This window comes from Oncorhynchus mykiss, chromosome 7, assembly GCF_057628025.1.
Source record: "Oncorhynchus mykiss isolate SJ-2025 chromosome 7, ASM5762802v1, whole genome shotgun sequence".
Taxonomy (NCBI): Eukaryota; Metazoa; Chordata; class Actinopteri; order Salmoniformes; family Salmonidae; genus Oncorhynchus; species Oncorhynchus mykiss.
In genome coordinates, this window is record NC_143028.1 from 68,901,169 (window position 1) to 68,918,457 (window position 17,289).

General features: G+C 45.3%; 1 protein-coding gene across 2 annotated transcripts in view; it reads right to left on the minus strand.

Annotated features, from left to right (window-relative positions):
• LOC110528476 (plexin-A1) overlaps positions 1-17,289 on the minus strand; it is a 417,662-nt gene that overhangs the window by 339,830 nt on the left and 60,543 nt on the right. For both annotated transcript variants that reach the window (XM_021610568.3, XM_036984053.2), the window contains exon 2: positions 10,490-11,896. In XM_021610568.3, coding sequence (XP_021466243.2) covers positions 10,490-11,671 — 1,182 coding nt within the window. In that variant the 5' untranslated portion in view covers positions 11,672-11,896. The remainder of the gene's footprint in view (positions 1-10,489; positions 11,897-17,289) is intronic.

Here is a 17,289-nt window from a genome sequence, read left to right on the forward strand (position 1 = left end):
ATTATGCAGACATAAGCACATTTGACACCATCGAGGTGCGGATGTTGACTTTCTAGACGTTCTTTCTACACGAGTAGATTTTTTCCCAGTTTCATCCGATGAACAGATTGCAGTGGTAAAATATATAGGAATATATATATTTGTAATTCTTTTTTTTACCCCCTTTTTCTCCCCAATTTCGTGGTATCCAATTGTTAGTAGTTACTGTCTTGTCTCATCGCTACAACTCCCGTACGGGCTCGAGAGAGACGAAGGTCGAGAGTCATGCGTCCTCCGAAACACAACACAACCAAGCCGCACTGCTTCTTAACACAGCGTGCATCCAACCCGGAAGCCAGCCTCACCAATGTGTCAGAGGAAACACCGTACACCTAGCGACCTGGTCAGCACGCACTGCGCCCGGCCCGCCACAGGAGTCGCTAGTGCGCGATGAGACAAGGATATCCCTACAGGCCAAACCCTCCCTAACCCGGACGATGCTTGGCCAATTGTGCGTCGCCCCATGGACCTCCTGGTCGCGGCCTGCTGTGACAGAGCCTGGGCTCGAACCCAGAGTCTCTGGTTGCACAGCTAGCACTGCGATGCAGTGCCGTATTCCACAGGAATACATATTTAATGGAATTCTAAGCATCACTCCAGTCAAAACAGGCTCTGCGAACATTTGATTCCATTAATTTGCTATGGGCTCATGCTCCAGTTTAAGAACGTACCTATCCAATATGCTGTGTCTATGGGGCCAGATTGCACTTCCCAAGGCTTCCAGCAGATGTCAACAGTCTTTAGAAAGTTGTTTGAGGCTTCTATTGTGGAAGGGGGTCGAATAAGAGCTGTTTCAACAAGTGGACTAGGCTGTGGCCAATCAGTTGTTTACTGCTCGGTCACGCGGGAGCGCCGTTCCTTCTTTTTCCTCTGTAATGAAAATGCTATTGTCCGGTTGGAATATTATTGAAGATTTATTATAAAAAGACCCTAAGGATTGATTGTAAACATCATTTGACATGTTTCTACAAACTGTAATGGAACTCTTGACTTTAGGTCTGGATTTTGCGCTCACGCATTGTGCCTTTGGAATAGTGAACTAAAAACTGAGGTTTTCGGACATAAATATGGACGTAATCGAACAAAACGAGCATTTCTTGTGGAAGTGGGAGTCCTAGGAGTGCATTCCAATGAAGATCAGCAAAGGTAAGTGAAGATTTATAATGCTATTTATGACTTTTGTTGACTCCACAATTTGGCGGGTAACTGTATGGCTTTTGTGGCTGAACGCTGTTCTCAGATTATTGAATATTGTGCTTTTGCCGTAAAGCTTTTTTGAAATCTGACACAGCGGTTGCATTAAGAACAAGTTTATCTTTAATTCTAAGTAAAACATGCATGTTTCATTAAAGTTTATGATGAGTATTTATGTTATTTGATGTGGCTCTCTGCAATTTCTCAGGATGTTTTGGAGGCATTTTTGAACATGGCGCCAATGTAAACTGAGGTTTTTGGATAGAAATATGAACTTGATCGAACAAAACATACATGTATTGTGTAACATTGAGTGCTGGGAGTGTCATCTGATGAAGATCGTCAAAGGTTAGTGATTAATTTTATCTCTATTTCTGTTTTTTTGTGACACCTCCCTTTGGTTGTAAAATGGCTGAATGCTTTCTGTGACTAGTTGCTGACCTAACATAATGATATGTTCTGCTTTCGCCGAAAAGCCTTTTTGAAATCGGACACTGTGGTTGGATTAACGAGAAGTGTATCTTTAAAATGGTGTAAAATACTTGTATGGTTGAGGAATTTTAATTATGAGATTTGTTTTGAATTTGGCGCCCTGCAATTTCACTGGCTGTTGGCGAGGTGGAACGCTAGCGTCCCGAACAATCCCAGAGACTTTAAGCTGTTTTTCAGCCTTGGGTGATTCTTGACTCGTTTTATTGTCCAGCCTACAGATAGCCAGAGTGAATTTACGAAAGCACTCGAATGTCCATTGAGAAAGCACAACAACTACACCATTTAACTAAGCTAAGAATGACGAGAATAATCAAGTCAATAAACGTTGGGTATTTAGATAGCATATAGTTAACATACTGGCAAGTTTGATGTATAACTACTAACGTTAGGTAGCTAGCTAACATACCGGTACATACTGCAGTAATGATTTGCTATGTCGTTTGTAAGGACAGCGTAGCTAACAAATTGTCAGCCAACATAACATGTAAGGTAACTTATTTGAAAGTCATTACTTTATTACATTGAGCAGCAAGCTACCCTTTGGTTGTTAGGGCAAATCTGGTCTGTGATAGGAGGTTGGATTTGCACACCTAGCTCGGCTTTTAGACTATTATTTAGTAAAGGTTGAATAGTCTATTTTTCAGCTATTAGCCCTCCGCCCCAATTTGCAACAAATTGTTGTTCCCATCTCATTCCTTTCCCTCTTCCACACATCATTCCGCTCCTGAGTAGCTCGCTTGTGGGTGTACTGGCAGGATATGGCAGCATCTTCGGTTGTGCGTCAAGAATTCTGCATAAACGTTTGCACATTTGTGTGAAGATGTGGTTATTCACAGGCAAATTGTTTTATGCTATGGAGGTACATGTCATGTGTCTTTTTGTCGAGAGCAAAACCTTTTTCATTTTCAATCAAAAATAATTGTTCTGAAAGCAACTTTTTTCCGACACAAAGGAAGTGAAAGCGGACACCTACGAAGACGTCATCTCAGGTAAGCAGCACTGGGCTGTATTGACGTATCCTAAAAATCATCTGCTGCTTTAGATTGAACGGTCATATCTCAGTTATCGTTTTCTTTACTTTCAGAGTGCGAGCTGATAAAGGGTTCAAAAATGTTGACATTGCCAGATGCTCACTGTCCGAGGAACAGGACGTGGAAGCTTTATTGCTGGCAAAAGTGTCCATAACCAGAGGTAATTAAACTGTTCTGTGTTCTTTTTCTCCATCTCTACCTGTCTTGTTGTACATGGAACCTGTCTCACATGCATTAATTAAAAATACCTTAAATGTCAGCTGCTAATTTTCAGGTTTACACCACATAAACACACTAGTTTTCACTGGATTATCTGTTGCTGCCAAGTCATGGTTTCCCTGGGGGTTAGCCTGGCAATAACCAAGTGGTGAGACACATAGCCCTCTATATTTAAATGTTTCAGGTACACTCCGGTAGGTGTCTGCGGCACATACAATATCTTCTATTGACATTATCTTCTACTGTTTGTCCTCATGTCTGTTTTTCAGCCTAAAGTACTCTGTAGCCACTTAGTGTGGACACCAGGTGAGACCACACACACACACACACACAACAACAGTCTCTCTTCTTCACTTTATCCCTGTCCTCCATCTCCCTAAATCCTCTAGATTAGATCAGCTGTTTTGGTGAACCCCTCCCGCATCTGAACTGGCTGACACAGAGGGCACAGCATGATCATAGGTGAGATGTGACTTCCTTGGGTCAAGAGGAAGTATTATTAAAGAGATGCTTTACAGACATAGATGTAGTAGTCCCAGAGTGACTGACCATGTTAGAGAAGAAGGCTTAATCATGCCATCTCTCTATCCATCTGTCACTCGTCTGCAGGTATGTTTTGACGTGAGAAGAAGTCAGTCCCGTCATCGCCACGTCACCCGTTCTTAAGATAACCTTTTGGCAAACTGGGGGCCCAAGGCTGGTTAGGAGACACCACAATTGTGATGAACTGAGAGAATATTAGGATAGCATTGTAATTCATTAATCATATGCTGTCTACCGCTGTTCTTACCTCTTTCCCTTTCTGTCTTCTATACCTCTCCCCACCTTGTCTTTCTTCCCTGTTTTATAATGCACACCATATGTGCATTGAAGTACAGACTGAACTTGTATTTATAATATTACAATTATCATAATTATAATACATTTTATGTATTTATAACACCTGGATAATGAACTTCTTTCAATAAAGCGTTTCACGTTCTCCACAGATTGGAATAGTATCCTGTGTCCTCAGATTAACGCAGATGAAGGGAGTTAGATATGCATCTTTTTTTTCTGTATATATGAATTACAAATCAATCATGTTTCTAGTCTATTGCATAGTTACAATATGTAATCATTGATGTCCCAGGACCAGGAGTGGTAAACACTGAAGTGTATAATTGTAATACGTACATGCAGACACAGCATCATTCAAATAATAGACTTTGATATGACTGAAAAATAATGTCTCAGAGATTCATACCTGAACCGCACCTTTATTTGCCAAGGAAGAGTACATGATCAGTGAATATATTCAACGAACAGGCTACAATGTGGGAATCTCCACAGTACATGTATTTAGGACTTGCATCCTTGGCACAATAAAGTTATTACATTCTACTCTATCAATATGTAACAGTATAGCTTCTGTCCCTCTCCTTACCCCTACCTGGGCTCGAACCAGACACCCTCTGCACACATCGACAACAGCCACCCTCGAAGCATCGTTACCCATCGCTCAGAGCAAGGGGAACAACTACTTCAAGGTCTCAGAGCGAGTGATGTCACCGATTTTAACGCTTTTAGCGCGCACCCCGCTAACTAGCTAGCCATTTCACACTGGTTACACATAGGCTTCATTAATGACATTCAGACTTGAAGTTGATACAACTATGATAGCAGAGATTCATAGTTCTGAACTAATATTCATACATTTCAGGGTCCATACACAGATTGGCTACACATCCATAGGCATACAGATATTTTATCCTCCACTACGCAATAAGCAAGTAAATAGTTAGCTAGCTATGTTACTTCATCTGCACAGCAAGGCAAGCTTACACAATTGTATATTCAATTTGCAGTAAATGCTTTAGCTAGCTAGATTCTTTACATCCACTGTTTCACAAGACGACAGCCTGGTTTTCCCAGGAGTCCCTAAAGCATTAAACAACACAAATTACAAATTCATTCTCCCAACACTAGCTAGCTGGCTAATGTTAGCTAGTCAGATAACTTGCTAAATAGAGATTTTCGTAAATTCACTTTATGAAAAAAAAATATGCACAAACGTTTGTCTCTACATTAACACCTCTCAATTGTACATTTTGTCAGCCATCCTCACTCAGGGACCAGTGGCACACATCAAAATTCATCATTGGAACCACTCGATATGATTGGTCATAAAAACCTTGGGATTCAAATGCATAATGAGTGCTCCAACGCCCCCTTGTGGTGGTCTGAAACAATGAAGCCATGACGCTGGGTACCTCTAAGTCCCGCGGTGCAAGCTCGCAGGAACCACTGTATAGGGTGTACAGCTGTACCCATTTCAACACCATTATGACCATATGGGGCGGCAGGGTAGACTAGTGGTTAGAGACTAGTAACCGGAAGGTTGCAAGTTCAAACCCCCGAGCTGACAAGGTACAAATCTGTCGTTCTGTCCCTGAACAGGCAGTTAACCCACAGTTCCTAGGCCGTCATTGAAAATAAGAATTTGTTCTTAACTGACTTGCCTAGTTAAATAAAGGTAAAATAAAAAAATAAAATAAAAATAAGGTGTACAGCTGTACCCACCGAGAGTGAATGAACAAGCGAGCGAGATTGACTGTGTATTGCATTCATCTCAGCCTGGTGTGGGTGTGCTCTGTAATGCCACGCACGGTGGATCAGTGGGGGGAAACCCAGCCAAGCCTCTGTCTTCCCTGTGGGGCCTAGCACTGCATACAGCATCCGATCAACCCTCTCTCAATGAATTAGTGTCTGAGTTTGTGTGTGCGTGCCTCAGCCACTCGTTTGAGTGACATTTCACAAATTCCAGGGACAGGGCTAATGATGTCCCTGTTGGACTAAATCAAATCACTCAGAGGTTCCAGGAAGAAAGCAGGGTGAGTATGGGAACTGGGTTCAGTCAAGACGCGTCACAGCGCCTCTCACTAATTAACACTGTTCTAAAGATGGCCCCAGGGAGAAGTTGTCGAAGGGGACTGAACCTAAATGCCAGCATCATGGCAGAGAGGTGTTGAGAAAGGCCCAAGGCAAAGCACAATGTCAGAGGTCAGCAGGCTAGCTATTAATTGAATAGCATTCCAATGTATAGCCTATTGTAGTATTACAGTATAACTGTAGTATATTTCAACAGCACACATACAGTGGGGCAAAAAATTATTTAGTCAGCCACCAATTGTGCAAGTTCTCCAACTTAAAAATATGAGAGAGGCCTGTAATTCATCATAGGTACACTTCAACTATGACAGACAAAAACAAAAAAAAAATCAGAAAATCACATTGTAGGATTTTTTATGAATTTATTTGCAAATGATGGTGGAAAATAAGTATTTGGTCTCCTACAAACAAGCAAGATTTCTGGCTCTCACAGACCTGTAACTTCTTCTTTAAGAGGCTCCTCTGTTCTCCACTCGTTACCTGTATTAATGGCACCTGTTTGAACTTGTTATCAGTATAAAAGACACCTGTCCACAACCTCAAGCAGTCATTCTCCAAACTCCACTATGGCCAAGACCAAAGAGCTGTCAAAGGACACCAGAAACAAAATTGTAGACCTGCACCAGGCTGGGAAGACTGAATCTGCAATAGGTAAGCAGCTTGGTTTGAAGAAATCAACTGTGGGAACAATTATTAGGAAATGGAAGACATACAAGACTACTGATAATCTCCCTCGATCTGGGGCTCCACGCAAGATCTCACCCCGTGGGGTCAAAATGATCACAAGAACGGTGAGCAAAAATCTCAGAACCACACGGGGGGACCTAGTGAATGACCTGCAGAGAGCTGGGACCAAAGTAACAAAGCGTACCATCAGTAACACACTACGCCGCCAGGGACTCAAATCCTGCAGTGCCAGACGTGTCCTCATGCTTAAGCCAGTACATGTCCAGGCCCGTCTGAAGTTTGCTAGAGAGCATTTGGATGATCCAGAAGAAGATTGGGAGAATGTCATATGGTCAGATGAAACCAAAATAGAACTTTTTGGTAAAAACTCAACTCGGCGTGTTTGGAGGACAAAGAATGCTGAGTTGCATCCAAAGAACACCATACCTACTGTGAAGCATGGGGTGGAAACATCATGCTTTGGGGCTGTTTTTCTGCAAAGGGACCAGGACGACTGATCCGTGTAAAGGAAAGAATGAATGGGGCCATGTATCGTGAGATTTTGAGTGAAAACCTCCTTCCATCAGCAAGGGCATTGAAGATTAAACGTGGCTGGGTCTTTCAGCATGACAATGGTCCCAAACACACCGCCCGGGCAACGAAGGAGTGGCTTCGTAAGAAGCATTTCAAGGTCCTGGAGTGGCCTAGCCAGTCTCCAGATCTCAACCCCATAGAAAATCTTTGGAGGGAGTTGAAAGTCCGTCTTGCCCAGCAGCAGCCCCAAAACATCACTGCTCTAGAGGAGATCTGCATGGAGGAATGGGCCAAAATACCAGCAACAGTGTGTGAAAACAGTGTGTGAAGACTTACAGAAAATGTTTTACCTCTGTCATTGCCAACAAAGGGTATATAACAAACTTTTGTTATTGACCAAATACTTATTTTCCACCATAATTTGCAAATAAATTCATAAAAAATCCTACAATGTGATTTTCTGGATTTTTTTCCTAATTTTGTCTGTCATAGTTGAAGTGTACCTATGATTAATATTACAGGCCTCTCTCATATTTTTAAGTGGGAGAACTTGCACAATTGGTGGCTGACTAAATACTTTTTTGCCCCACTGTATGTTGCCAAAAGCTCTAGAACAACGACACGAAGAGCATAGAGCTGGCTGGGTAGCTGACAGCTATGTCTGGTAAGACAAGAGGCAAGGTTGTGTGTCCATTTGTCAATAACAGCTGGTGCATGATGTCTAATATTAAAGAAGTCTCAAGAAATTGCATGCCTAATGTAGAGTACTTCATGATAAGCTGTAGACCACATTTTCTACCAAGAGAGTTCTCAACTATATTATAGCCATCTATTTACCGCCACAAACCCATGCAGGCACAAAGACCGCACTCAACAAGTTTTATAAGGCCATAAGCAAATAAGAAAATGCTCATTCAGAAGTTGCACTCTTAGTGGCCGGGGACTTTAAAGCTGGCAAACTTAAATCTGTTTTACCTTATTTCTACCAGCATGTCACGTGCAACCAGAGGAAAAAAAACTTGACCTTTACCTTTACGCCACACACAGAGACACATACAAAGCTCTCCCTCCAGTTGGAAAATCTGACCATAACTCTATCCTCCTGATTCCTGCTTACAAGCAAAAACTAAAGTAGGAAGTACCAGTTACTCTCTCAATATGGAATTGGTCAGAACTCGCGGATGGTACGCCACAGGACTTTTTGCTAGCACAGAGTGGTATATGTTCCGTGACTCATCCAATGGCATTGCCAGGACTGAGGTGATATCCAATGGTATGACACCTCAGTCACCGGCTTCATCAGTAAGTGCATTGTTAACGTCATCCCCACAGTGACCGTACGTACATATCCCAACCAGAAGCCATGGATTACAGGCATCAGCCGCACCGAGCTAAAGGCTAGAGCTGCCGCTTTCAAAAAGCAGGACACTAATCCTGACGCTTATAAGAAATCCTGCTATGCCTTCAGACAAGCCATCAAACAGGCAAAGCGTCAATACAGGAATAAGATTGAATCCGACTACACCAGCTCTGTTGCTTGTCAGATGTGGCAGGGCTTTCAAACTATTTCGGACTATAAAAGAAAAACCCAGCCGCGAACTGCCCAGTGACACAAGCCTACCAGATAAGCTAAATGCCTTTTATGCTCGCTTCAAGACAAGCAACACTGAAGCATGCATGAGGGCACCAGCCGTTCCGGACCACAGTGTAATCACGCTATCCGTAGCAGATGTGAGAAAGACCTATAAACAGGTCAAAAATCACAAGGCCATGGGGCCAAACGGACTACCAGGCAACCATGTGCGGACCAACTGGCAAGTGTCTTCAATGACATTTTCAACTTCTCTCTGACCGAGTCTGTAATACCCACATGTTTCAAGCAGACCACCATAGTCGCTGTGCCCAAGAATGCGAAGGAAACCTGCCTAAATGATAACCAACCCATAGCACTCAAGTCGGTAGCCATGGTAGGCAACAACACATCTCCACGCTGATCCTCAACACCGGGCCCCCACAGGGGTGCGTGCTTAGTTCCCTCCTGTACTCCCTGCAATGTGGTGCCAGGGCAACAACCTCTCCCTCTACGTGAGCAAAACAAAGGAGATGATCGTGAACTAGAGGAAAACGAGGGCCGAACAGGCCACCATTAACATTGACGCGGCAGTAGTGGAGTGTGTCGAGAGATTCCTTGGCCTCCACATCACCAACAAACTATCATGGTCCAAACATACCAAGAAAGTTGTGAAGAAGGCACAACACCCCCCCCCCCCCGAAAAGATTTGGCATGGGTCCCCAAATCCTCAAAAAGTTATACAGCTGCACCATCGAGAGGACCCTGACCGGTTGCATCACCGCCTGGTATGGTGTTTGTCTGTAAGGCGCTACAGAGGGTAGTGCGTATGGCCCAATATACCACTGGGGCCTAGCTTCCTACCATCCAAGACCTATATACTAGGCGGTGTCAGAGGAAGGCCCACAAAACTGTCTAAGACTCCAGTCACCCAAGTCAGACTATTTTCACTGCTACCGCACAGCAAGTGGTACAGGAGAGCCAAGTCTAGGCTGCTGAACAATTAATCAAATGGCCACCTGGACTATTTACACCTTTGTTTTTACACTGCTGCTACTTGCTGTTTACTATCTATGCATAGTCACTTTACCCCAACCTACATGTACCAACTACCTCAACCTTCTTGTACCACAGCACATTGACTTGGTATTCCCTGTATATAGCCTCGTTATTGTTATCTAATTTTATTGCTTTACTTTTTTAAAATTTACTTTAGTTCATTTAGTTAATATTTTCTTAACTATTTCTTGAACTGCATTGTTGGTTAAGGGCTTGTAAATGAGCATTTCATGGTAAGGTCGACACCTGTTGTATTAGGCGCATGTGACAAATAAAATTTGATTCGGCTGAAACTATGGTCTCTTCAAGTTTGACAGATGTTCAGTGAGTGTTACAGTATGCCTTGCCATTGTCTAACCACAAGGTGTGCCATTACAGAGCTTAGGCCTCATGTTCAATACTCTCTGAAAATACATAATAGGAATCAAAGAGGCCCGAATTTGTGGGGCATAGCAGAATTGAATCAGAGAATCAGATAGAGATCAATATTGTTTGTCTTTTCCTACTACCACTAACTTTGCTGATAACTTCTTGAGAGGAAAAATATACTTGCTACCCTGTGTTATGTGGTTGTCCCACCTAGCTATCTTAAGATGAATGCACTAACTGTATGTTGCCCTGGATAAGAGCTTATGCAAAATTACTCAAATGTAAATGTATTCAGAGGGCCACAGGACTCACTGAGTTGTGATGTAGGCATAGCAGAACTGAATCAGATCAAGATCAGTAGCGTTAAGAAGGCCACAGGACTCACTGAGTTGATGCAGGCCAGTTCCTTGTTGAGCAGCCAGGGTAGTGAGAGCTTCCCCTCTCCCCGGTAGCAGGACTGGATGCGCTCCTTGATCTTCTCCTTGATGCGGCGCAGTGTGAACAGGCACAGGGCTGACTCCTTGGGTGGCTTGGCCCGGTTCTTCTGGCCCTGCGAGAACACAGTGAACAGGATGTCCTCGTCTTCGGAAATTCCTAAGGAGTCAGCCAACTGCTTGCCGGGACGGCTGAGGTAGGCGTCCTGGACGAGACGATACTCCACCCCATCCTTGGTGCAGCCGATGGGGAACTCCACGTACGAGTAGAACTTTGAGTCGTCCACACAGAGGCGGACAATCTTGGATGTGAAGAACTGTTCACCAGAGGCGTCAGGCGAAGTGAGCTGAGTGTCCAGCTGCATGGTCAGGTAGTAGACAAAATGTTCGCTGCTGAAGCCGTAGATATAGTAGATGTCAAATGCAGGGAATTTGCTGAGAGTGTCCGAAGGGATCTTGAGCTGCGAGGAGACAAACTCATCCTGATAGACAAAGCTGAACATGTCAGCGTTCTCCTCGTTGGACATCAGCTTGCGGCTGGAGAGCGTGGGGAAGTACTCGGACTTGCCGTCAATGGGTGTGCCGATGAAGAGCTTGCTGGCGGGGCTGTGCTGGGATGTGATGATGACCCCAGACATGGTGCCAGACTCGGTCACGCTGGACAGGTAGTGCTCCTTACGGTGGTGCGGCTCACCCAGTTTGAACAGGTCGTCCAGCCTGAGGAACTGACAGATTCCCTGGGAGGTGCTCCCGCAGGCGATGAGTCGGTTCTGGGCATAGTCGATGAGAAGCAACTTGTTGACGTTGTTGGTCTGGGCAAGGTCGTGGGGGCACGACTGGACGCTGGGCGGGGGATAGCACTTCTCGTTATCCGCCACGGGGCCAGTCATGTGGCTCCGCAGCTTGGTAAGGTTGCTAGAGAGCTTGAAGATCCAGTTGACCGTGCCAACGTAAACCTCACCCGTCTTGTTGTGAATGGCCAGGTGTGTCAGCCCCCAGTCTGGTGGGGAGAAGGATTTGAAGGGCTGGGGTTGACCTCTGGTCAAGGACGGGACTGTCAAGAGGACCAGCACCCCCAGAAGGAGCAGGTTCCCCAGGCGAGGGGCAACGAGTGACCTCAATAGGGGCCACATATCTGGGGGTTGCAGGAGACAAGTCTGGGGGAAGGGATGGGGAAGGTGGGTGGGTTCACTCCGTCACCTAGTCCTGATCTGTTTATGTCCTAGCTTATATTCCCCTGGAAGGAGGATAGATGGGCCGAGGGGAAGAGGGGGAAAGCTCCTATTTATCCAGTGTCTTTCTCTCTGTGTTCTGAGTTTTCATCCAGAGCATCATCCACAGCAGCACGGGTGAGAGCCCTGCAATAAAAAAAACACATTATGAGTCGCAATGGAACATTTCCTATTGATTATGCATCAGCCGGAGAGCCGATAAGCAGATGAGATGCACTGCTAAATTTAGACAAAAGTTAGTAGGGCATTCACCCACCCCAGATTAATGATGCAAAGTGATATCTGTGACTGCATTATGAAGGAAGATAGCTAACGAGAGTCACAGGAGGATTACAAAACGCACAGTACAATAATGAGTCACACGGCAATGAGTTTAAGACACACAACTTCCTGCCATTAATATTTCATAAGTTCAACAGTATCGTGAAGGATCGGAGATGGTCTGCTTAGAAAATTGCCAGAGGGGGCGCCATACACACGGCAGCAAGCTTGTGGTTAGACCATTGGGCCAGTCACTGAAAGGTCCCTGGTTCGAATACCGGAACAGACAAGGTAAAACATCTGTTGATGTGCCCAAGGCAAGGCACTTAACCCTGTAAAACAACACATTTTACTACAATTATCCAGTGCATGCAACTATAAAACTTGTTTTTTTCTATTGAAACCCCGCAAGTTGTATCCAGGTCTGCTCCCTCCCAGGCCTCCCAGTGTGTGGGTTGCTGTATGCGGTATCAGGAGACTACCCAACATCCCCCTCTTCTCCCAATTAGGGCCTTGTTCTGTCAATAGCATCGAGGCATGGTTCGCTTTTAATCTGTGGCAGATCTGCAGCTCTCTGATTGCCAAAACATGTTTGCTACCCTGAGGGAGGTAGAGTAAAAACAATGATGATTCAGCACCCTTATGCTGCAATCAGGATGTAGAGTACAATATAAGCTAGAAGAAAATGAATGAATGAGATGGATCTAGATTTGAGACACGTATACCACACACATCCCAGAGAGATACATTGCAGTTGTTGTCGTCGTCTGTTGTTGCGGCTCCAATAATGCAAAACCCGTTTTCCACTCCAGCCAAAGTATTGCTCGCCCACCCAACCCAGTCATCCAGTCCAGCCAACCCAACCCAGTCCTCCACTCCAGCCAACCCAACCCTCCATTCCAGCCAACCCAAACCAGTCCTCCACTCCAGCCAACCCAACCCAGTCCTCCACTCCAGCCAACCCAACCCAGTCCTCCACTCCAGCCAACCCAAACCAGTCCTCCACTCCAGCCAACCCAAACCAGTCCTCCACTCCAGCCAACCCAAACCAGTCCTCCACTCCAGCCAACCCAACCCAGTCCTCCACTCCAGCCAACCCAACCCAGTCCTCCATTCCAGCCAACCCAACCCAGTCCTCCACTCCAGCCAACCCAACCCAGTCCTCCACTCCAGCCAACCCAAACCAGTCCTCCACTCCAGCCAACCCAAACCAGTCCTCCACTCCAGCCAACCCAACCCTCCACTCCAGCCAACCCAACCCTCCACTCCAGCCAACCCAGTCCTCCACTCCAGCCAACCCAACCCAGTCCTCCACTCCAGCCAACCCAACTCAGTCATCCACTCCCAGCAGTCAGATGTTAATTATCTGCTTCCCATCCAAACCGAAGTAGGCCAAATGTTCTGTTGACGTTCCAAGGTCCACTTTGCTATTCCCGGTGTGGGAGTGGGATTGACTGGATTTAGCGGCACTTAGCCCTCATTTCACCCCCCCCCCCCCCCCCCAATTCATCATATTCTCTAATGCTTCCAAATGAAGAGACGCTCATATGTGACATGTGACATGTGCCAGCACTCACTCTGCTTCCATACATTAATTTAAATTAATCCTGTTTCATATGTTACCACAATGCCCCAAGAGTTGGATTCCCATGGCACAGAAGATCCAGGAGACACAATATGGAGAGAGGAGGAACGGGCAGGGGGATTGATTGACAGGGGAGTGGAAGTAATGGACAAGGACTTTTTTCCCTTTCTTTTGGGTGTCCTCCAGTGACAATGATGGCAGAGAGCTTTGAGCTGGCTCGCCTCAGTGCTGCTTGACAGGCCAATTAAGTTCCGGCGATACCGGGACATTAGTTCTCTTGTAAATGCTGATTATGCCAAATTGTGCGCAGCAACTCTCAGAGGCCCGGCTCAATTTCACCTTGACTATGAAAGTGTCGGCGGAGGGGTATTTTATGACTGAACTGAATTGGGAAAGATGAGAAACAGTAGGGAGGGAGGGAGGAGGGAACAAAAGCATGAGAGATAGAGAAAATCAAACAGAGAAGGAGGGGAGGGAGAATGAGGAATGTTATTTCTTACTTCCCTTATCTTCGGTTTTCCTCTGGAGAGTGATTGAGGGGTTGGCCTATCTGTCAATCACTCCCCAAGGATGCACGGAGGAACTACGGTCAGTTTACCAATGTGTGTGTGTGTGTGTGTGTGTGTACACACATCGGAGGAAGATTCAGGGGGAAAATGTGCCACCCCTTTTCCTCCATCTACAGTGAGTGGAGGTCGGTACAAGACAGTATGGAATTGCAAACCATGGCAGCTCTAGTAACAGCAAGGTTCAGGGGATTTGTGTCATTAAATTTCCACAAATGAAAGCCTGGACAAGATGAATGTGCTGTGGAGAGAGGGAGAAGCAGAGAGAGATGGAGAAAAAGAAAAAGGAGAGCATCTGGAGGAGGCGACGACAAGAGAAAAGTGCTGGCAGGCAGCTCCACCTGAATTTAAATAAAGACCTGACTTTCAGCTTCATGTCGAAAAGGGATACCTAAACTAATAAATGCACAGTGCCAGCCCAGCCAGTTAGTAGATATGGCTGTGCATTTTTTTTATTTTTATATTCACCTGTGTAAGAGATTCCTCAACATAAGCAGGCACAATAAAGTGATGAGTTGGCCGATGTATTTTTTTAATTTTATTGTTCAGCGTTACGATCACGTTGCGCGCATCGAGAGCAGATGTCAATTTAAAGCGTGGCATGGGCTGGCTAGCTCTTTTTCATTCTTGTCATTTCCGTGAGCAAAAACGTGAGAGAACGAAAAAGAGAGAAAGTTGTCTCCGGTAATTCCTCTTCATTTTCAGCCGACTTGACATAACAGAGCGTGAATAGAGCAACACATTTCATCTGCCTGGGTCTCTGGCTGGTTGTCATCTACCCAGAGTAATAAGGAAAATGCTATCACGGCAGACTGTGTCCAATGCATGCTATTGCAAAATACAATGTCAGCTCACTCACAATGGCTAATTCTATAAGATGGGAGGCTGAAATGCATGCCAGGCTTAAGCCTATGACCCTATCAATAGAGTCAGCTTTAGATGGGAGAGGAGAGAGCAGGTTGGGAATGGACACATTTCTCCCAAATCCCTATGGAATTATTGACAGATGAGGAAATTGTCAATCCCTCCAATAAAGAATTTGCCACCATGACCAGGTTAGTACAGATTTCCTCTCTCGTTTTTCAATTTTCCCTCTCTTCCTTTTACCCCTTCAGAAAAAGGCTGTAAAACCAGGCTGAACGCTATATCAGGGGAAGATCAGGAAAACATGTCAATCATTTGGGGCTTCAGCACGTTTCACCTTTTAACCTGTCAGTTGAGAATCTACAGAGACATCTAGGCCCACGCTGTAATCACATTCAAAACGCAAAAACAGTACCGTGAACCTTTTCCTTTCGGGCTTTTCAAGATTGATTGGTTTGTATATCAGAATGAGCCATCGATTGTTGTCCCAACGGGCTTCAGTGTGGGTCCAGTTGGAATGGACGGGACTGGGGGGGTCACTTAAAACCTTTTGTTTCAGTTTATTTGGATTAACAGTGGTTAATGAGTGAGCTTGGGTTAGCGGGGGAGGGGTGGTATGTGTGTGTGTACATTGGAGGAAGATTCAGTGGGGGAAATGTGACTTTTTCCAAACCAAAAAGTTCACCATTAAAATGCAGCGTGTGAGTGTGTGTAGTCCCCGAGAAGAACATGAAGAGGGGGCGACATAATCAAACAGAATGTATAAAATCAGGTCTCTCCCTCAACCCGCTCTGTGCTCTCTCTCACCTACGCCAAATAAAATAAAATGTATTTGTCACATGCCTCGTAAACAACAGGTGTAGACTAACAGTGAAATACTTACTTATGGGCCCTTTCCAACAACGCGCCACTTGGGCTCCCGAGTGACACAGTGGTCTAAGACGCGACATCTCAAAGCAAGAGGCGTCACTGCAGTACCTGGTTCGAATCCAGGCTGCATCACATCTGGCCGTGATAAGAATTTGTTCTTAACTAGTTAAATAAAGGTTAAATAAAATAAATACAAAAAATGCAGAGAGAAATTAAATAGAGAAATAACAGAAAAGTAAAACACGTAATAAAAAAAGTTATAATAAATACACAATGAGTAACGATAACATGGCTATTATATAGACGGGTAGCCTAGTAACCAGTTGCATACACCTCTTTGACGGAGGCCGGCGCTAAACCTGTCCGTTCAGATAATGGCCCCCGCTCGGCCCCGGCGCACAGCTGATTTATTGCCGGTGGCATATCAATTACAGCACTTGCCGCTCGGTGAGGAGGGGAGAGAAGAAAAAAGCCAAGTGACTGACTCCTCGCACAGAGCTCAAGCTAACTTTCTCCTTGCTGCATTTTTAACATGTGGGTCACATCTGTGACATCGGTAGGAAAACCAAGCGTCGTCAGACCAACGCTGCAGTAGGTGGGAGAGAGAACGGTAACCACACACAGCCTCACCACCACTAGCAGTAGTAAACACACACAGCCTCACCACCACGAGCAGTAGTAACCCCACACAGCCTCACCAACACTAGCAGTAGTAAACACACACAGCCTCACCAACACTAGCAGTAGTAACCACACACAGCCTCACCAACACTAGGAGTAGTAAACACACACAGCCTCACCAACACTAGCAGTAGTAAACACACACAGCCTCACCAACACTAGCAGTAGTAAACACACACAGCCTCACCAACACTAGCAGTAGTAACCACACACAGCCTCACCAACACTAGGAGTAGTAAACACACACAGCCTCACCAACACTAGCAGTAGTAAACACACACAGCCTCACCAACACTAGCAGTAGTAAACACACACAGCCTCACCAACACTAGCAGTAGTAAACACACACAGCCTCACCAACACTAGCAGTGGTAACCACACACAGCCTCACCAACACTAGCAGTGGTAACCACACACAGCCTCACCAACACTAGCAGTGGTAACCACACACAGCCTCACCAACACTAGCAGTGGTAACCACACACAGCCTCACCAACACTAGCAGTGGTAAACACACACAGCCTCACCAACACTAGCAGTAGTAAACACACACAGCCTCACCACCACTAGCAGTAGTAAGCACACAGCCACATCACCACTAGCAGCCACAGCCTCACCGCCACTAGCAGTAGTAACCACACAGCCACAGCAACACTAGCAGTAGTAACCACACAGCCACAGCCTCACCGCCA